This window comes from Oncorhynchus keta, chromosome 33, assembly GCF_023373465.1.
Source record: "Oncorhynchus keta strain PuntledgeMale-10-30-2019 chromosome 33, Oket_V2, whole genome shotgun sequence".
In the NCBI taxonomy this organism is placed as follows: domain Eukaryota; kingdom Metazoa; phylum Chordata; class Actinopteri; order Salmoniformes; family Salmonidae; genus Oncorhynchus; species Oncorhynchus keta.
In genome coordinates, this window is record NC_068453.1 from 9,445,983 (window position 1) to 9,468,577 (window position 22,595).

Sequence of the window (22,595 nt, forward strand, 5' to 3'; positions counted from 1 at the left end):
TTAAAACGGGATATTTTGTCAAGACAAGATGCTAGAATATGCATATAATTGACAGCTTTGGATAAAAAACACTAACGTTTCCAAAACTGTAAAGATATTGTCTGTGAGTATAACAGAACTGATGTTGCAGGCGAAAGCCTAAGAAAAATCCAATCCGGAAGTGCCCCATATTGGAACGCAGCGCTTTCAAAATAAGTCCCTATTGAGCTGTGAATGTCCTATCAACGAGCTTACGCTTTCTACGTATTCCCCAAGGTGTCTACAGCATTGTGACGTAGTTTTACGCATTTATGTTTAAGAATAGCCGTAGGCGGCTACATTGCGTAAGTGGTCACATGATGGCTCCCAGGGTGACTCTCGTCTAAAATACAGAGGTAGCCATTTATCCAATCGACCCTACTGAAAAACGAATTGTCCCGACGGATACATTATCGAATAGATATGAGAAAAACACCTTGAGGATTGATTCTAAACAACGTTTGTCATGTTTCTGTCGATATTATGGAGCTAATTTGGAATCTTTTTTGGCGTTGTCCTGACCGCAATTTCCGGGCGATTTCTCAGCCAAACGGGAAGAACAAACTGAGCTATTTCGCCTACAAAAATAATCTTCTGGGAAAAATGAACTTTGGCTATCTACCTGGGAGTCTTGTGAGTGAAAACATCCGAAGTTCAAAGGTAAACGATTTAATTTGATTGCTTTTCTGATTTGTGACAAGGTTGCCTGCTGCTAGCAGGGCATAATGCTATGCTAGGCTATCGATAAACATACACAAATGCTTGTCCAGCTTTGGCTGTAAAGCATATTTTGAAAATCTGAGATGACAGGGTGATTAACAAAAAGCCAAGCTGTGTTTCAATATATTTCATTTGTGTTTTTCATGAATAGGAATATTTATGTCCATTGCGTTATGCTAATTAGTTTCAGGCGATGATTACGCTCCGGGTTTGGGAGTCACAAGTTATGTTAAGATTGTTTTTTATAAGATAAGTGTAATGCTTATAAGATAAGTGTAATGCTAGGAAGCAATTTACCTTCGATCTTTGCTGCACTCACATAACAGGTGGTCAGCCTGCCACGCAGTCTCCTCGTGGAGTGCAATGTAATCAGCGTCCAAAAATGCCAATTACTGATGGTTATGAAAACTTGAAATCTGCCATGCTGATTAATCGGTCGACCTCTAGTGTGAGGTGTAATGTGTTTGGTGTGTTCAAAGGAGAGAGAATAGGCTGTGCTTTGCTTCAGTCGCAGTCAGTCAAACCGGTTCCTCGCCTGACTAATATAGATTACACACAACTGATGTTATCCGTTTACAGAGCCAGACAGCCATGCTTCTCAAGCAGAAAATAAAACAAGCTAAAAAAAAAGCTGGAAATAGACTAAACACCCCTGACAACCTACATCTGGATGTGTGGGCATGGATATTGTTCTAGATAAAGATTCAGGGAAGAGCAGTTCGACCATGTGTTATGGTAGTTTGTGAATCCATGACCAGTCTCACTCAGTGCTATAGTGATGAAGCAACTATCCGCCCCTCTGTGTGGGACTTCCTCTTCAGCTTAGAGGGGAAATCCACAGCAGCCACACCTTTCCTCTGCATAACAGACGTGGACATTCTTCAACTAATGCAGGTTCTGTAGACATAAACCAAGCACTGAATACACCGCATCCAGTGAAAACCCACTTGGAGATTCTATACTACTACTATACCACAGCCAATTCCCTGACACCACACTACAAACGGCACAGTACTCATTTTGACCTGGAGGGATTCCAGCTGCTATTTACTGACCTGAGTCTGACCCAGTACTGCATGCACAAACACACAGAATGTGGGAAAGACTAAACCACTCCATTGACTGCAGCAGGAGTGATCCATCCCTTAGCGTCCCACTGGACAGAATAGATGTGAACTCCTGCTCAGTGGGCTAGAGTCCATTCTGCCTCCTGTGGTGTCAATGGACACGCATAACTGAAAGTGGCTTTACTGAGGATGAGTAAGGAGGTCAAGACTGAAACCATCAGCTGAACACACACAAAAAACAAAAATACTAAGCTGGACAAACTCTGGGCTGAACAAAGAAAAAGAGGAATGGAAACCACCCCGGTAGAACTGCTGACTCTCCCCACAGGCCCCTGGCCTGGAACGCACACACTGCTGATAGAGATCTCCACAGATCCCCTATCTAGCGGAGGTATGAAAACACTGGAGATCGGAAAATCTGAATCTTGGGATGTGCCTGTTTCTCCAAGTCTGTGCTCCATGTCTACTGCTCCACACCAAGTCTGAAACATATGAGAGAGAGAGGGGTCTGGTTGTGAAGAGGGGCTAAGAAAAAAGTGTGAGTTCCATATCTGGATTTTGATGGGAAGATATATCGTATCATATTGTTTTGACGACGTGCCAAAACTATTTCTGCGCTAGTTGGCTGTCATGCAAATCAGTCCCAGAACAGCAGGAAAGGACCTTGTGAGGATGCTGGAAGAAACAGGTACAAAAGTATCCATAGTCAAATGAGTCCTATATCGACATAGCCTGAAAAACCACTGAGCAAGGAAAAAGCCACTGATCCAAAACAGCCATAAAAAAGCCAGACTACGGTTTGCAACTGCACATGGGGACAAATATACTTTTTGGAGAAATGTCCTCTGGTCTGATAGAACTGTTTGGACATAATGCCCATCGTTATGTTTGGAGGGAAAAGGGGGAGGCTTGCAAGCCAAAGAACACCATCCCAACTATGAAGCACAGGGGTGGCAGCATCATGTTGTGAGGGTGCTTTGCTGCAGGAGGGACTGGTGCATTTCACAAAACAGATGGCATCATGAGGTAGGAAAATTGTGGATATATTGAAACAACATCAAGAAATCAGTCCGGAAGTTAAACCGTGGTTGCAAATGGGTCCTCCAAATGGACAATGACCCCAAGCATACTTCCAAAGTCGTGGCAAAATGGCTTCAGGAACACAAAGGCAAGGTATTGGAGTGGCCATCACCCTGACCTCAATCCAATAGACAATTTTTGGGTAGAACTGAAAAAGTGTGCGAGCAAGGAGGCCTACAAACCTGATTCAGTTACACCAGGAGGAATGGGCCAAAATTCACCCAACACATTGTGGGAAGCTTGTGGAAGGCTACCCAGAACATTTGACCCAAGTTAAACAATTTAAAGGCAATGCTACCAAATACTAATTGAGTGTATGAAAAAATCTGAACCACTGGGAAGTTGTTGAAAGAAATCAAATCTGAAATAAATGATTATTATTCTGACATTTCACATTCTTAAAGTAAAGTTGTGATCCTAACTGACTGAAGACAGGGATTATTTTACTAGGATTAAATGTCAGGAATTGTGAAAAACTGAGTTTAAATGTATTTGGCTAAGGTGTATGTAAACTTCCGACTTCAACTGAATATAAAATACAAATGGTATTGAGAGAAATAGTCGACGGGTCATAATTCCTGTAATAACTAACCTAAAACTTCTTAACTGGGAATATTTGTCTTCGCTATTCTACAATGTAAAAATTAGAGGTCGAACGATTATGATTTTTCGATACCGCTTATTGGAGGACCAAGAAAGGCCGATACCGATTAAAAAAAAAAAAAAAAAAAAAGTCAATTTTTTATTATTAATATATATATATATATACACACACATATATATACATACACACACATATATACACACACACACTGCTCAAAAAAATAAAGGGAACACTTAAACAACAATGTAACTCCAAGTCAATCACACTTCTGTGAAATCAAACTGTCCACTTAGGAAGCAACACAGATTGACAAATGTCACATGCTGTTGTGCAAATGGAATAGACAACAGGTGGAAATTATAGGCAATTAGCAAGACACCCCCAATAAAGGAGTGGTTCTGCAGGTGGTGACCACAGACCACTTCTCGGTTCCTATGCTTCCTGGCTGATGTTTTGGTCACTTTTGAATGCTGGCGGTGCTTTCACTCTAGTGGTAGCAGACGGAGTCTACACCCCACACAAGTGGCTCAGGTATTGCAGCTCATCCAGGATGGCACATCAACGCGAGCTGTGGCAAGAAGGTTTGCTGTGTCTGTCAGCGTAGTGTCCAGAGCATGGAGGCGCTACCAGGAGACATGCCAGTACATCAGGAGAAGTTGGGGGAGGCCGTAGGAGGGCAGCAACCCAGCAGCAGGACCGCTACCTCCGCCTTTGTGCAAGGAGCAGCACTGCCAGAGCCCTGCAAAATGACCTCCAGCAGGCCACAAATGTGCATGTGTCTGCTCAAACGGTCAGAAACAGACTTCATGAGGGTGGTATGAGGGCCCGACGTCCACAGGTGGGGGTTGTGCTTACAGCCCAACACCGTACAGGACGTTTGGCATTTGCCAGAGAACACCAAGATTGGCAAATTCGCCACTGGTTCCCTGTGCTCTTCACAGATGAAAGCTGGTTCACACTGAGCACGTGACAGACGTGACAGTCTGGAGACACCGTGGAGAACATTCTGCTGCCTGCAACATCCTCCAGCATGACAGGTTTGGCGGTGGGTCAGTCATGGTGTGGGGTGGCATTTCTTTGGGGGACCGCACAGCCCTCCCTCCCTGTGCTCGCCAGAGGTAACCTGAATGCCATTAGGTACGGTGCGTTTGGGCTCTGGGTTCCTCCTAACGCAAGACAATGCTAGACCTCATGGGGCTGTAGTGTGTCAGCATTTCCTGCAAGAGGAAGGCATTGATGCTCTGGACTGGCCCGCCCATTCCCCAGAGCTGAATCCAATTGAGCACATGTCTTGCTCCATCCACCAACTCTACGTTGCACCAGACTGTCCAAGAGTTGGCGGATGCTTTAGTCCAGGTCTGGGAGAAGATCCCTCAGGAGACCATCCGCCACCTCATCAGGAGCATGCCCAGGCGTTGTAGGGAGGTCATACAGGCACTTGGAGGCCACACACACTACTGAGCCTCATTTTGACTTGTTTTAAGGACATTACATCAAAGTTGGATCAGCCTATAGTGTGGTTTTCCACTTTAATTTTGAGTGTGACTCCAAATCTGTATATCTACAGAAATAAGACTGATCTTGCTTCTGTTGCCTGTTTGTTTAATATCCTACTGATTCTGGGAGCACCAAGCCTCATCTAAGGGCAAAATGTTGGATAAAGTAATTTGACATCTTTGCTATACAATTTTTTTCATTAGAAGAGACTGGTATTACTTGGAATGTATTATTTAGTGTTGTTTACACTGTTCCAAACAGGCAGAAAAATATTGTAACTTGACAGCACCTGTTTGTCACATAATATGCAGGCAGCGCTCGCTCCTACACCCTTCTTTTTCTTGAGTTCCTTGTCATTATTCCAATTATTATTATGATCATCATAATAAGTAATGTTATCATCATTAGTAGGCTTTGTATAGTATCCTTGTATAACCACCATCGAGCTGTAAGCCTAAGAGCGCGTCCTGATTAGTCTTAATACCGTAACTTATTTAGGCCTATGTCAATGGGCTACTGTGTCTATCAATCAATCTTTCATTTGTTCATGTCATCACACAGGGAGCTTGTAATCTAACAGCAATTGTCTGAGTATTGTGTGCCAAACAACATTTCCACAACTAAGTCAAATGTCTTCTACTGATCCGACTTCCCCTTTCCCTACTCAACAACCAGTAAACATTACCCTTTGAGTTTATTTTTCACCTCCTACACATCCATTTTGCTGTCAACATTACATGTTCGTTGGAGTTTGATATAAATGTATGGGATTATGATAGGGACTGACCTATAGCCTGTTGATCACATGCATGCAATTCTTACACGTTTCACATAAAGAGCAAGGGTTAATGGAATAGGGAATGTTTTTCCTAAACAAATGAGGGATTTCAGTAACAGAACTTTTCAGGCAGAAACAAGAAACTAAATGGATGAAATAATTTTGCAGCTTCAGCACAGACAGCGCAATAAACACTTGCTGTGCTGTGGTACCTTTTCATTGCAGTAGGGAGGCGCGCGAGACAACATGCACCAGTTAAACACTGTCGTCATTTAAAAAAAAAAACACCATAACCATCAGGCTCAAGTCATTTGTGTGTCTTAATTATTTAATCAAACTGTGTGCTTAAAGCATCAGACAAGCTCAGTGCATATGTAGTGGTTTTATTCAAATATTCAGAGTGATTTTATTCTGTCTGTATGGAAAAATACATTCAAAACATTGACCAATCATTTGCTCGAAAGAACAGGACAACTCTCGTTCGACCAAGATTATATATAAATGTGTTAATGCATTGTTCCATATATAGACAATGAATAAAATCTAGAGTCATTTTATAAAATTGTTTCTAAATGAAAGTTATATGAATATGAAAGTAACTTATACTGCCATTATGTGAAAATAACCTACATAAAGCCAATAAATAAAAATATTGCAGCCTGCAGGAAGAAAATATCCTGATAAAAAAAAAAAAAATCAATCGTATTGGCTATCAACTTGGTCCAGCAGGAAGCTTGTGCTAACAAACTTTCGGCATTGTATAAAATATTCTGGGCCCTCAAGAGTTATCCCACACCAGTGAGCTCCGGACAGACACAGATTTAGGCCTATTTTAATTGCTTTCCACCGGATCAGATGTATTTGATTTTTTTCATGCTGAGTGGTTATCTAAAAAGGGAGAGAGCTGGAAAGATTTTTCAAAAAGGCTACATTGAGGAACAATTCTCAATGGACGTAAAAACAGACTGTTTACTTGCTGTTAGAGGTGAAGAAGAAAAAAAATGACAGAAGCGCCACAGCTCATTAGTGGTGGTGAGTTAAGACAGAAATACGATCAGATCCCCAAACAAGCACATTTATAAGCCTACATTTGCCAGGTAGCCGAGGACTTATTCTATGCGTAATCAGATGCGTGTCCTTACTCAACATTGACAGGAGCGCTCCAACAAAACACAATGAATATATTAACTCGTAAACAGAATGAAACACACCAAAACGTGTTTCTCACAAGTGTAGCCTAGGTTGTGCGCTCATTGACATGTTTGCGACAATGAAAACTGTAAAAGTCTAATAATATTTTGAATCCATTAACAGAAATTACAGTAACCAAACAAACATTGTAGATTCAAAATTATGGGAAGTAACTGTAAAAGTACTACTGGGGAGCCATCGGCGCAGCCTCCGCAATGGATTAGTCCACAGACATGCTTCAGTTCCATAAATAAGTTATTGTAACTGCTCGACAAAAAATATATATCTTAGATCGACCAAAAGCTAATTGCCCAAACGGGGTCAGCCCAAGTACAGTCCTCCAACACAGCTCTCCCACAGCTGTATAGCTTCACCACACAAAACCGTGCTGATAACTCAACTCCTCACCCCTCAACACCAAGTGGCTTCTTGCCAGGATGTTCCAGCATAGTTATTGTTTTTCAAAAGACAAGCTTAATATCAGTGTGCGGAGTACGACTGACTGGTGCAGACAGGACTCATTACTGCAGCATGTAGCCTAGGCCTATAATAAATCCATTGCTGTAGTCCAATAACAAGACTGTTCTACTTCCTCACACCTCCTCAGCCTTTTACCACACCCCATCCTCCCCAATCACCTCCATCTGAAAAGCTGGTTACCCAACACTGTGTGTGTGCATTTCAACAATGGGGACTAAGCATGGGGTGGTGAAATGTGACATGATGAAAGGCAGACTTCTCTGTTCATCAGTAGCTATTTTAGTGTGTGAGGCAATAGAACATTTCACAGCACTGAAAGCCACCTCCCAGAACAGAACCGTAGGCCAGTCCTTTGAGAACCAAGGCCAACAATAACCCATACTTCCGCTGTTGAGTGTTATTAGCTGGCTCTGGAAACCTGGACCCTGCACTGCAGACCACAGACATGTTACCTAGGGAGACAGGGATGATTGAAAGTTCACATTAACTGCCTGGGGAAGACTCATCATGCCTCAAACCACTGTGCTGGGTCAGCATGTTGTCAGCCAAATGTGAGAGGCCCACAGGGGGAGAAGTCCACACAATACACACACATTCGCGATAGTATGTAGCCTAGGCAGTGTGGTGCCAGGACAACAACCTCTCCCTCAATGTGAGCAAGAAAGGAGCTGATCGTGGACTACAGGAAAAGGCCAGGCCGAACAGGCCCCCATTAACATCGACGGGGCTGTAGAGGAGCAGGTCGAGAGTTTAAGTTCCTTGGTGTCCACATCAACAAACGAACATGGTCCAAACACACCAAGACAGACGTGAAAAGGGCTCAACAAAACCTTTTCTCCCTAAGGAGACTGAAAAGATTCGGCATGGGTCCACTGATCCTCAAAGACCTATAGCTGCACCAGAGAGCATCCTGACCGGGTCCATCACTGCCAGGTAGGCAACTGCTCGGCATCTGACCGTAAGGCATTACAGAGGGTAGTACACGTACGGCCCAGTACGTCATTGGGGCCAAGCTTCCTGCCATCCAGGACCTATATAAATAGGCGTGTCAGAGGAAAGACGATAAAATTGACAGAGACTCCAGTCACCCAAGTCAGACTGTTCTCTGCTACTACACGGCAAGCAGTACCGGAGCACCAAGTCTAGGACCAAAAGGCTCCTTAACAGCTTCTACCCCAAGACATAAGACTGCTGAACAATCAATCAAGTGGCCACCGGACTATTTACATTGATGCACTCACCACCCCATTTCTTTGGTACACTGCTGCTACTCGCTGTTTATTATCTATGCATAGTCACTTCACCCCTACCTAACATATACAAATTAACTAACCAACCTGTACCCCCACACTCTGTACCGGTAGCCCCTGAAAAAAGCCTCGTTGTTGTTATTGTGTTACTTCTTACTTGAGTTCATTTGGTAAATCTTTTCTTAACTCTTCTTGAACTGCACTGTTGGTTAAGGGCTTGGTAAGTACGCATTTCACGGTAAGACATGACAAATAAAGTTTGATTTGACATGGCATTGAGCGATTAGGAGACACATAGGGAATGCAGTGTAACAAATAGCACTAGGCCCAGCACTGTTTCGGTCTTTCTGATTCACATCTCTCTAGAGTGGATCTCCATCTCAGACATAAAAACAGGCCTGGCTTCAGACAGATCGGATTACAGTAACATGGAAAACATTCCTATAGACCAACACATTGAGGATAATAAATACAGGTGTGTATGTGGCAAGAGACACAATAGAGGAACACAATAGAACACACACAGTATGTGGAATATGGGGATGACTGAGCAGATGTGATACTATGTGGTTCACTCTGGGAGGAAGTAGACTTGTCTGACTAACACTCCAACAGCACGCATCATGAAAACTGCCACGGAAGTATGAATCAGTAGGGAGCTAGCCTGTAGAGCTAGTCTATGGGGAGTAGCATTGACCAACTATCATGTCTGTAACCCTCACTTAGCAAAGACAGACAGGAACCACACTGCAGAGAGCGTAACAAGCGCAACAGCACAAGGCTAGCCCACTCAGTCAGCATGGTTGCAGGGTAACTGCAGCAGAAAATTAATTTTCAATGTCCTTGGCTGCATGGTACAGACTGTCACATCAAACCCTGAACCTGTGGGCAAACTACTGTACTAACTGTTACAAGGCAGTCAAAACTTGCTAATACTCTACAACTGTAGACTCAACTCTGACGATCAAAACAGCACTACTTTAAAATCAACGTTGATGAAAGGCTTTCAACCTGGAGTATGGAGAGTTGAGACATTGACAAGCCTCTCATAGTGAAACTGTTAATATTTGCCTAAAGGCAGCTAGCTAACCAGCAGTTGTTCATCATTAACTAACTATAGTCTACTCTCCTGTGACAATCATTACGTCAACCGGTCTGTCTGTTACATATACATATGAATACAGACACACACGTGTGATTAGATATATAACTGCCAGTAGCATACAACAGTCCTGTTCTGAGAACCAGACAGTATTCTCTTTACCCTGAGCATGTCAAAGTGAACAAGTGCTCAATTAAATCCATTCAAAATAGAAGTAAGAACATGTGATAGCATGGTTGTCCATCTCAGTAAACGCACGCTAAGACCACTAACCAGGTGCAGAAACACAGCACAGAGGCCCTATAGGGTTACAAGTCACATTTAGCAAACTGTCCACACTCTGTGGGAATGGGATGGGGGTGTGTGGTTGCTTTTCCTACCATGAATAAACCCATACCACATGGACATGACAGAGGTTGACAGACCAAGGCTCATTCCCTTCTCAGCTCCAATAGAAACCTGAACAGGCCTATCTCTGGCATGTGTGGTACAATGCATAATGGTGTGAGATGAATGGTGTGGCTGATGGAGGACTGTTCCGACAGGAGTCGTAGACAAAGCATTCTCACTAATCACACAGACACAGCTGCAGTACTAGCCAGGGCGGAGACCAGCAACTATAGCTATACAGTGCAATGACTGTAGCAACCATCCATAGCGGGGCTGTGACTAAGGCTCAGAGAGGGATAATAAGGCTCAATAAAGACTACAGTTATTGCACCTTGATCTGTTTTTCAATGTCACAATCGCCATCCAAAGGCATAATTAATCCCTGTGCCCAAGAACACCAAGGTAACCTGCCTATACGACTACCGACCCGTAGCACTGTAGCCATGAAGTGCTTTGAAAGGCTGGTTATGCCTCACAACACCATCATCCCTGAAACCCAAGACCAACTCCAATTCGCACACCACCCCAAAAGAGCAACAGCTGACGCAATCTTAATTGCACTCCACACCTGGACAAAAGGAACACCTACATGAGAATGGTGTTCATTGACTACAGCTCAGTGTTCAACACCAGTGCCCACAAAGCTTATCACTAAATGAAGGACCCTGGGATTAAACACCTCCCTCTGCAACTGGATCCTGACAGGCCGCCCCCAGGTGGTAAGGGTAGGTATAACAACACATCCGCCATGCTGATCCTCAACACGAGGGCCCCTCAGGGGTGTGTACTTAGTCCCCTCCTGTACTCCCGGCTCACCCACGACTGAGGCCACGCACAACTCCAACACCATCATTAAAAAGTTTGCTGACAACAAGTGGTAGGCCTGATCACAGTCAACGATGAGACCTCCCTATAGGCTGAGGTCAGAGACCTGTCCGTGTGGTGCCAGGACAACAACCTCTCCCTCAATGTGAGCAAGACAAAGGAGCTGATCGTGGACTACAGGAAGAGGGCTGAACACGCCCTCGTTCACATTGACGGGGCAATAGGGGAGCGGGTGTAGAGCTTAAAGTTCCTTGGTTTCCACATCAAACTATCACAGTCCAAACACACCAAGACAGTCGTGAAGAGGGCACGACAAGGCCAATTCCCCCTCAGGAGACTGAAAAGATTTGGCATGGGTCCCCTGATCCTCAAAGTTCAACAGCTGCGCTATCGAGAGCATCCTGACTTGGTATGGCAATTGCTTGGCATCTGACCATAAGGCGCTACAGAGGGTAGTGTGTACAGCCCACGGATGGCAATCGGTAGCGAAGTCTAGACTCAAAAGGCTCCTTAACAGCTTCTATCCCAAAGCCATAGGACTGCTGAACAATTAATCAAATGGCTACCTGAACTATTTGCATTGACCCCCCCCCCCACACTTTATAATATATATTTTTTACTGATGCTACTCACTGTTTATTATCTGTCACTTTACCCCTACCTACATGTACATTTGAAGTTTACATACACCTTTGCCAAATGCATTTAAACTCAGTTTCACAATTCCTGACATTCATTTCAGCTTTTATTTCTTTCATCACATTCCCAGTAAGTCAGAAGTTTACATGCACTCAAATAGTATTTGGTAGCATGGCCTTTAATTTTTTTTTTAAACTTGGGTCAAATGTTTTGGGTAGCCTTCCACAAGCTTCCCACAATAAGTTGGGTGAATTTTGTCCCATTTCTCCTGACAGAGCTGGTGTAACTGAGTCAGGTTTGTAATCCTCCTTGCTCACACATGCTTTTTTCAGTTCTGCCCACAAATGTTCTATAGGATTGAGGTCAGGGCTATGTGATGGCCAATCTAATACCTTGACCTCATCTCATCAAGACGTCATGTTACACTCCCTCTTCCATGGACCTACAAGTGGCATGAATGTTCAGCTGATACATTTAAAATGTAGCTAGTAGATACTAGACCCAATACATTCTATACTGTTGGTATGTTCTCCCCTTCTCGCTCTCCTCTCACATAGTGTGCAGTGGTGTGTGTGGAGCTTGTGCGTAGTGTGTAATGTGTGCAGACGTGTAGTGTGTGATGGTGGTACAGTAATTACAGCCACAGCCAGTTTCTCTAACTGTTCCCAGAAACAGCATAAGCAGGCAGGGACCCACGAAGATAGTGACCCACAACCCTCTGATCTATACCAGTTGACCTCTGAACCTTTTCAGGGGAAATGAGAGGGTGGTGGCCGACCCATCAGTTAAATGACCACCTGGATGCCCTTCCTAGTGTGTAATATCCACCTGTAGACCAGGTGTCTTCTGGGACCTATGAGTAAAAATCAGCTCCTATTGGGCCTCAGTAGTTCCATTACAGGGCATTATTCAGGATAATGACAATTTGTTGTCCAGAGAAAAGGGGGATTCTCTCAGACAGTGAAGTGGCGTGTGTCTTATAGACCACCTGTTCTGTGGTCTTGCTAGGATGGGACATGACCATGTGATACAGTTCAGTAGGTCTGGAAATTTGATCTAGCATGGAGTGCTTCCGTTCCATGACTGATGTGGCTGTACATGCACGAGTAGTCAAGTACACCCACACGGGTCCAGTGTTAAACACCTCATCTGCTTCATGACGCAGGCAGTCTTTGAAAGGTAATCATGAGCCTGCTCTGCGTGCATGTTTAGACTGCGAGTGCTGTTTCCTCTGGAACAGAACACTTAGAGCAGCAGACAGTTATAAAAGGGATTTAAGTAACGTGCAGGCAGGTCATGCTAGAGCAACATAACAGAGCAAGTGGCTGTTCCACTGGTGGTCATAAGGTGTATGCACCAATTTGTAAGTCGCTCTGGATAAGAGCGTCTGCTAAATGACTTAAATGTAAATGTAAGACTGATCATAAAGTAGCCTAAACCCATACCAACTCCCTGCAGTAAAACCCACCTCCAGAGGAGTGTTTTTTCAACATGTTTGATATGTAGGCTAGATGACTTAGGACATGTTTTGCATTTCTAAACTAAGGATGTTTCCATATCAGTCTTTTCTTTCTTTTAATTTTTATCAGTAGCTGCGAGGGCTGGATTGGTAGAGTGTGCTGTGTAGGCCTTGCTCGGTTTAGCTGAAGTATGAAAACAGAGAAACTGTTGACATTCTCTCCTTCTGCAGCAGGACAAAACTCACCACAGCAGGAAGGAAACAGGCCTGCATTGCACGCATTGACACACACAGCTAAGTTGAGCTGAACGGTGTTGAGGGTCAGCTATGTTGTGAATATAAAGCTTCAGGGACTCCTCTTCAAACAGTCTGTTCCTCAAGGTGGTGCCCTGAGCCCTCTGCCACTGCTTAGGCTTAATTATTCTATTCAGTCTCCTATCATCAATACGCCATATCGAAACAAACACGAAAGGCTGTGTGTAAGGCTGATGAGGGGACAAATGTAGTAACTGCCCCAGTCAGTTTAAACACAGGCACTCCGCGCTCGGACATTAAGTAGTTACACTCACACACACACACACAACTTGTTAATTACACATATCTATTGGAGATCTCCCTGGAGCAAAACATACATTTTGTCTAGACTGGGTGTACCACTGCCAAACTGTCTTCATCTCCAGATCTGAAGTCTCAAGTCAGAAGGCTTATAGCTCAGACACACGCTAAAAGAGATGTCAGTATGCAGTAAAAAAAAATGGACACCCCGTCTCTGAATAGCAGAGACAGAGCTCTCCTTCTGGAACAGGCGTCTGGAGAGGTCTGGCTGCCGTTATGTAAACTCACAGCAGACTGAAGGTTCTACTGTGAGTAAGAGATTGGCTGGGGCTCCTGGAGGTCTTCTTTCACTCAGACCCTTTCCACTCCCCAAAAGCTAGTGCTAAGCGAACGCTAGCACAGTACAGCCCCGGAGGAAGAGCAGGTCTGGAGAACAGGTTTGTTGTACGTACTTAGGAAATGTAAACAAACATGCAAGTCCTACAGCAAGATGACAAACAGGACAAAATGGAGGAACTGTGGTAAATGTGATACTGTAATAATTAGGGCCAGGACGATACAAATATTGCAATATTATTTCCATAGCAAAAATGAAAACATGAAGCAGACCAAACTCTTTGGTCCTTTAAAAACCTGCTGTATGTAAAATAGTGCGTGGCTGTATGTAAAATATATATTATTATATTATTATATATTAAAATAGTGCATGCTATAGCTTGGAAAATAAATACACGCGACTCTGAATGACAACATAATGCTGCTTATTTCCAACATTAGGGCTGATTTCCTTACGAAGTTAAATCCCTTTCATGTTGTGTTTCCTTGCCACAATACTAAAAATGTCAAGGAAGTTAGTCCCAGCTCTAGTAATGATGCACAACTTGGACTGAAAGTGGCAGCAGAAGAGAACCGGATACAAAACTGAGAACATTTTCGGAACTGCAACACAATAGCTGAGGAAACTGGGGTGGCGTTGGAAGAGGGGGAGAGACGCGTGAGGGAGTGTGTGTTAATGGATTGTGTGGTTGATTAAGGTCCTGACATGGGGTTTGCACACCATGCAGTCAGGTGATGTCATAGACAAGTCAAACCCGAACCTACCTGAATTGGTATGGGGGCACTGCCTCTGCCATCAATACCCCTCTCCTGTACTCTCACGGGAATATAGCCTACAGGACTGAGATTCAACTAAAAGGGGCCTTTTCCCACCAACAGAGACTGGAAGGGAGGCTAAAGCAGCTTCTATATCTACCACAGAAACAGTTGGAAACCATGGGTGTGATTCCTATCCTTCTAGTATTCTGGGGAATCCTCTGGTCCGGACAGAGCATATGTTTCTGATGTCTGAGGAAGACCAATACTAAGCTGTTTCTCTCCATCTGGAAACAGAGTGCACTCAAGGAGAAAGACTGAAATGCATTACTGTTGTACAGCACTCAAAAATACACAAACCACAGATGGGGACCACTTGTCCTTCACTCAACCCAACAAACAGCCCTCTGTGACCAAGGCAGCCCATATTTTGAGTTTTATAAAGGAAGACTGTCCGAGGAGATAATGCATGGTGATCATTTTATGAAAGCGTAGCAGAGAATCAAACAGCAGCCCTCTCCTCCTACGAAGCTGTCATGTTAGATTGGAGCCAACTGATTCACTGGCTCCAACCCAACTCTACTAAAACAATACCATAACTAATATTGCAAACTCATACTAAACACACCTACTACTATGATTAATGTACTATACATCAATATAACTATGACATGGCTCCACTACAGACCCACTAGGGTCCTCTCCTTCCATATACAGAGAGAGAAGGCTGTGAATTACTGAGTAGTCCACAGTATTAGCTAGCTACTCTGGAGACACAGAGACTAGCTGAGAAGGGTTATGAGGCCCCGTCACTCAGAAGCTGTCTGTCTTATTACAGCTGTTTCCCAGCAGCCCAGGCAGGGTCAGAGCATTTTGAGACTCCATTTCCCCTGAGTGTCCATGGTGCTAAGGGGTAAACAGAAAGACTAGAGGCATGTTGAAGCTTAAGCTTCGACTTGTAAAGACACACCACAATGAACAGGCACTCTTGATTAAACTTGGGCTAAGGCCAACAGAATCTAAATCACCATTGCTCAAGGGGAGACATTGCTATGGAATGACTCCGGAGAAGTAACGAACGAGCCTAACTAGACCCTCTGAGGTTTATCATCAACTGGTAGCCTAACTGTTGTATGTTGGTGGTGGTGCTGTCAGAAGGGAAAGGATTGAGTTATCTAAACCCAATGAATCACATTTGAAACAAGCAGCAGTGGCATAACTGATGTCGCCATTAAGTACAGTACATTTAAAAGAATGCATTAAGTCATTCACAAGTGCTTGATGAATAGAACCCCATACAGCAGGATTTGAGCTGCTGGAGGGTTAACTAGAGGAGCTACTATGCTTGACATTTCACCTACAATAACACCATTGTGGGGGCAGACCGCATTATGCTTACTGGGCAAGTCCGTTCATGGCATAGTGTGTGTGTTGTATGGGCCACATTGTCCGCAGCCGGGCAATGGAATATGATTGTCAAGATCATATGGAAATATGAGAGGTCAGGCTGAGAAGAGTTTGCAAGCTCACACACCACATACCTAGTGAATGCAGTTGTGTGTGTGACAGGACACACACAAACTGTTACATTATATGTTGAGTCTTGAGTCTGAGACAAACCAGTATTGATGGGCACAAACTGACCTTACTTATGAGTTCGATACCCCAGTCAGGAAGTCATGGGCTTTAACCCAATCAGGGACTAAAAGGTCTCCTGTGGCATGTACGTTTCCAATTAACCAACTCTTCCACAGTATAAAATGCAACTATACACTTTAATTATTGCCTATAGTTTAAAAGATGAAGTGTTAGGGGACCTTAAGTGGCTATCCTATCAAAGTATGATTCCACGTGGTTCTGAAATATATTAGCTGCACGTGCCACTCAGATTATGGGTATAATTGCCGACCATCAGATTAGCTCCATTCAAATCTAAACCATGAAGCCTGGCAAACCAATATGGATTTAGCCTAAGCAAATAATTGATAGCTAATGGAATGGCTAGCCAGCCTGCCTGCCATTTGTTAAATTGAAAATACTGTCGAGCAGACTGCATGCGAAACGGGTAGCTCCCTAACGTTAGCTGTTTAGCAACAGGTTGCGAACTTCATACGATAAAAACACAGTAGCTACCAGGTGAGACGTTGGCATGAATTCAAGTTAATTTACCTTGCACTGGGTTGGTTTCCCTGAAGGCTTCTTAAAGAACGATGTTCTGGCAGTGAAAAAATACTCTTCGGAGTCCTCCTCTAAACTACTGTAACCACTACTCATGGTGCTAGTCCACGTCATTTGAGGAGAAAACTAATATCTTCAAATTTGTCAGCATCAAAAAAACGAATGAAAAACGAATAGCAGACCACAGCCGCAAATCAACAACTAGAAAATAAAGTGGGTTACACCTTCTCAAACTTGTTTTTTGAACCGCAAAAAGCCCGAATACTTTCCAACGTTCACCCTTCGACCAACTACTGAGCAGTCCTCACACTCTAGCAACTATCGAGCCGCTGGCTGTGCTGTCTGTCAACCGCTAGGTAGACACGCCTACTAGAACTCGTCGAAAGTCCCTTATCCAATCACCTTTGACTTTTTTCTTCTTCTTCTTCTGTTTCGTGTGGTTTTCCGGCAGACGAGACGCTGTGGTGCTGCCTTACGCAGGTCGGAGTGCGGATTGCACATTTTGGTCACCTCCCCCAAAAAAGGGAAAAAGGAATAGGACAAATTTAAATTGCGTCACCATCTAACCATGCAACTATACACTATCCCCAAAAACCAACCACCCCATCCCACTACTTTGGCAAGATGGATAGAACCCCTTCTCTCAAAACTTCCTGTAGATCTTCTGCACTAAAATCTCTCACACCCAAATATTGCTCTACTACTGCAACTACCACATCTATATTTCGGTGGTGTCTGCTCCATCAGTGCAGTTGATCACCACGGCTATAACCAGAAGAAATCCAACCTTACTAAAACTCATCCTCTCTGTTTCTCTCTCTTCAGGCCTGCTCAATTGGAGGCTCCTAGTCAAATTACTCAACCTTGGGGTATCCAATACTCTCTTCACTGCCTCAGCATAAGAAACTTTCTGCCCCACTAGAATTCTGGTAATCTCAGCCTCTCGGTTTCACAGGGTACTTTCGTATCCCCAGCTGCATGGGCATCACCAAAGTTGACACACAGTGCTGTACCCTCCCTCTGACTATGCCCTCATGCACATTTCTCACATCGTGGGATCTCCCTTCTACACACTGCTGCAACATGTCCGAATCTTTGGCACCTAATGCACCATAGCGGGTTCTAAACATAGGTTCTTTTTGCTATTCTGTGAGGGCCTAAGGTTAACAGATAGAAACTCAGGTTCAAAGCTTAACAAGAAAGACAGGGTATTTTCAGTCTTGCCGTTGCCACCGTGACTATGTCTCACCAAATGGCGGAAGTCACAAACACTAGGATTCTTCATTTTCATTTGATCCACCTCTACATTCAACGCTACCCCACACCCCTTTCAGCGGCGCCCTGCTCCGGAGAGCAAAGCACACCACGGGTTTAACCCCGAGCCGCGTGACTCAAAGCGCCCACTTCCTCTGGGAGGCGGACACATAAAAAAAAAAAAACAATTCCACTACTCGACAACTTCACATTTACATTTACATTTAAGTCATTTCACAGATGTAACCATTCCCAGTTTGTCCTTTACCCAAAATATATCCTTTACAAAATATGGGTCGGCCAAAAAGCAGGATTCAACCCTTTCTAAAAAATCTCACTCCTAACGGTCCAAAATCATTTCTGGTAGGATTCTCAGGGCAAACGCTGAAAGACTCTACCACACCTGCTGCCGCAGGTAGGCCCACTACATCCTGGACCGGCTCAACTTCTGAGTGCTCGCCACTGCCGACTGACTCCATTTCAAGATCCTCAAGGTTCCCAAGAGAGCATGAAGACCTATAAGTAAGATTAATTGGTTTGTAATCAGGAGACGGAAGTATGTGCAGCATGTACTCCTCAAACGAAGGTGTATACACAGGAGACAAGGCTCTGATCTTAGCAGGGCTTTTTCTTGCTCTTTCGCGACGTCGCACCTCCTCTGCCTCTTCCCAACCTACACTTTCCACCGGCTTCTCCGTGGTCCCCCTTTGATTTGTTGAATACAATAGAATAAGTAGAGATAAACCATTACATTCACTCCAATGAAGTGAAAGCCATAGTTAGTTATTTCATTCTTGCTTGCTTCTCTCCTCCTGCCTCCTTCTCTCCTACTTTTCTTTCCTTAGTCACTCATCATCAAATAATCTATATGAATCCATAAATGCACACATCCTAAAGAGACAACATAACATCTGCTTCCCACTTACCTCAATGAACATGCAGCACAGCGAAGCTAGCTTTCTTATTTTCCTTCCCTGCAACATGCTGCTTTACCAGAGCTCCAGGACCAACTAAACTTAAAATACAGACCAAAGACATCAAGATACTTTAGAGTGACATACGCCCAGATGAATGGGTGGAACAGCAGGCGTTCGCTCGGACCAACCTTTTAACAAAACCTGTGGCCCTTGATGGTGGTGGCGGTGTGTGTGTGTGTGTGTGTGTGTGTGTGTGTGTGTGTGTGTGTGTGTGTGTTGTGTATATGCAAATAACACCTGCCAATCTGTCACAACCACATGTAACCTATATATAAAATCAGAATGTCACAAGCAATTTCTAAGCTTTCGAAGCTCTGCATAGGCCTATGTGAGCCACCCTCACACAGTTCAAGGTGTTCATAGCCAGAGATGATATGACATCATTAGTAACCAGGTTCCCATGCTGCTGTTACGACAACCACCCCATGCAGTGTCAGATAACCTGTTGTATAAGTATCAATAAACACATTGAAAACACATTTGGTGTTTGACTGTGGGGAGGCTAGCTGTCTCCTGGGTTTATTTGGTTATAAATGTGTAATATGGTTTAATTAATGTTTTAACTCTGTGGTGGTGTTTGACTGTAGGGAGGCTAGCTGTCTCCTGGGTTTATTTTGTTATACATGTGTAATATGGCTTAATTCATGTTTTAACTCTGTGGTGGTGTTTGACTCTGGGGAGGCTAGCTGTCTCCTGGGTTTATTTGGTTATAAATGTGAAATATGGCTTAATTCATGTTTTAACTCTGTGGTGGTGTTTGACTGTAGGGAGGCTAGCTGTCTCCTGGGTTTATTTGGTTATAAATGTGTAATATGGTTTAATTAATGTTTTAACTCTGTGGTGGTGTTTGACTGTAGGGAGGCTAGCTGTCTCCTGGGTTTATTTTGTTATACATGTGTAATATGGCTTAATTCATGTTTTAACTCTGTGGTGGTGTTTGACTGTGGGGAGGCTAGCTGTCTCCTGGGTTTATTTGGTTATAAATGTGTAATATGGTTTAATTAATGTTTTAACTCTGTGGTGGTGTTTGACTGTAGGGAGGCTAGCTGTCTCCTGGGTTTATTTTGTTATACATGTGTAATATGGCTTAATTCATGTTTTAACTCTGTGGTGGTGTTTGACTCTGGGGAGGCTAGCTGTCTCCTGGGTTTATTTGGTTATAAATGTGAAATATGGCTTAATTCATGTTTTAACTCTGTGGTGGTGTTTGACTCTGGGGAGGCTAGCTGTCTCCTGGGTTTATTTGGTTATAAATGTGAAATATGGCTTAATTCATGTTTTAACTCTGTGGTGGTGTTTGACTCTGGGGAGGCTAGCTGTCTCCTGGGTTTATTTGGTTATAAATGTGAAATATGGCTTAATTCATGTTTTAACTCTGTGGTGGTGTTTGTAGCGTCTGATAAAAGTTGTCTTGCATCAGCCAACATGGAACCCATTTATGCAATTCTCAGAGAGCAGAGCTGCAATGCTTTAACAACCACAATGAAAAGCGCATGCAGTTCATTTCTAAAAGGATTTTAGTTGCCTGAGGCTTTTTTCTGAGTCCATTTCTACATGACTCCTCCTGCGTGGCTTGTTCTTTTACACACTAATATCAAACAACTAACTAGCCCACCCAGTCACTGGAAAGGCTGTTACAACTTCAGCTACTGGGTCAAATGTATGTAACACATGTAGTGAATAAGGCGTACAACCCTTATCCTGACCACACCCAACACATACTGTAGCTTCTTGGGGGTTTATGGGAGGGACAGGCCTACTTTAAACCCAGAGTGCAGAGGCAACCTACAAGTAACCTCGGAGCACAGGAACAGCCCAACCCTCCAACCACACCACAGCCTGGCCAGGGAAGATTCATACAGATGGCCTCTCTACTGTCCAGTCTCAGAGCCAACTGCTCACCTGTATGTTAAGGAGAAACTATAGTGTCCACTAGAACCCTGTCTAACCAACAGCTTCTGGTCAGGTGGAGTGATGGGCACTAGTTGCGGCATCCTTGGCCTGTATTTCTGTAGTACTGCACTGACTTAGGAAGGAACAGATCGGCTCCTGTAAGTGACTGGAAGTGTGTGAAAACAGCACAGAGAATGTCTCAGAGACATGGAAACTCATTCTCAGCTCCACCCCCCTCACTCTCCCTTCCCTGGTGTAAAACAATGGACACTCGGCATGAACTCCACCCCCCTTCCTGGTCTCCACACACAGAGAGAGAGAGAGAGAGAGAGAGAGAGAGAGAGAGAGAGAGAGAGAGAGAGAGAGAGAGAGAGAGAGAGAGAGAGAGAGAGAGAGAGAGAGAGAGAGAGAGAGAGAGAGAGAGAGAGAGAGAGGTCACTGGGCCTGTAGTCTCTCTGCCTGAGAGCCACAGCCCTTGGCAGACATTACCCACATTCCTCTGCAGGCAAGGGCTTAAGGTTCTCAGCACTGCTTGTTTACATGCTGCAGGTCTAGTTAGTTAAAGGTGATAGGGGTAAGAAGAGGTGTGGGTGAAGAGGGGGTGAGGTGGTGAGATGAAAGGGGTAAGGGCGCAATGAGGTGAATGGGTGAGGTCGGGGAGGCGTAAGGAATGTCCCATAAATGACTCCATAAATGAGAATTCCACCACAAAGTCTGGTATGTGGAGAGAGAGTTGTGAGAAAACAGACACTCTCTACTTCAGGTTTACCTGCCTACTCTCTACAAAGGTGTATGTTTAAGGAGGATTTTCAAGTGAGTGTGGGAGTCTGAGTTCCCCTACCTTTATCATCTAGAATGATGTCATTGTTGTAATAACTAACCCTTTTTTATTAATCAGGAAGTACAACAAATATTCCTGTGAGTAATGACATCAAATGTGCTTGAGATAAAACAAAGATGAGGAATGCTCACTTATAAGAGTAATGGATAGCTACTTTCAGTATACTGTCTACAGTGCATTCAGAAAGCATTCAGACCCCTTCCCTTTTTCACATTACTAAAATGGATTAAATAAATAAAAAATCCTCATCAATCTACAAACAATACCCCATAATGACAAAGTGAAAACAGTTTATTTTTTACTTTTGCAAATGTATAAAATAAATTGAAATATCTTATTTACAAAAGTATTCAGACCCTTTGTTATGAGACCCGAAATTGAGCTCAGGTGCATCCTGTTTCCACTGATCATCCTTGAAATGTTTCTACAACTTGATTGGTCCACCTGTGGTAAATTCTATTGACTGGACATGATTTAGAAAGGCATGCACCTGTCTATATAACGTCCCACAGTTGACAGTGCATGTCAGATCAAAAACCAGGAGAGGGGGTGACCTCGACAATGTATTGTTAAAACGAGAGGCTGCCTGGATCATTCATTTAAAGACCCTTGCTCCCTTCGGTCTCAACGTAGACTTTGATCTGAAGTCATTCTTGTGATTCTTGTGATTTTGCTATTCATTGTAAATATTTGTATGCCTATGTA

The 22,595-nt window shown here is 43.7% G+C and overlaps 1 protein-coding gene across 4 annotated transcripts in view; it reads right to left on the reverse strand.

The window, feature by feature from the left end:
- The window catches only part of LOC118366191 (ras association domain-containing protein 3-like), a 62,195-nt gene that overhangs the window by 12,978 nt on the left and 26,622 nt on the right, over positions 1 to 22,595 (reverse strand). Inside the window, exon 1 of one of the 4 annotated variants that reach the window (XM_052491829.1) lies at positions 16,917 to 17,284. The exons of the other annotated variants lie outside the window; for them this stretch is intronic. Within the exon in view, the coding sequence (XP_052347789.1) occupies positions 16,917 to 17,039 (123 nt within the window). The 5' untranslated portion in view covers positions 17,040 to 17,284. Of the gene's footprint in view, positions 1 to 16,916; positions 17,285 to 22,595 lie in introns of those variants that run through there. 4 annotated transcript variants of the gene reach the window in all.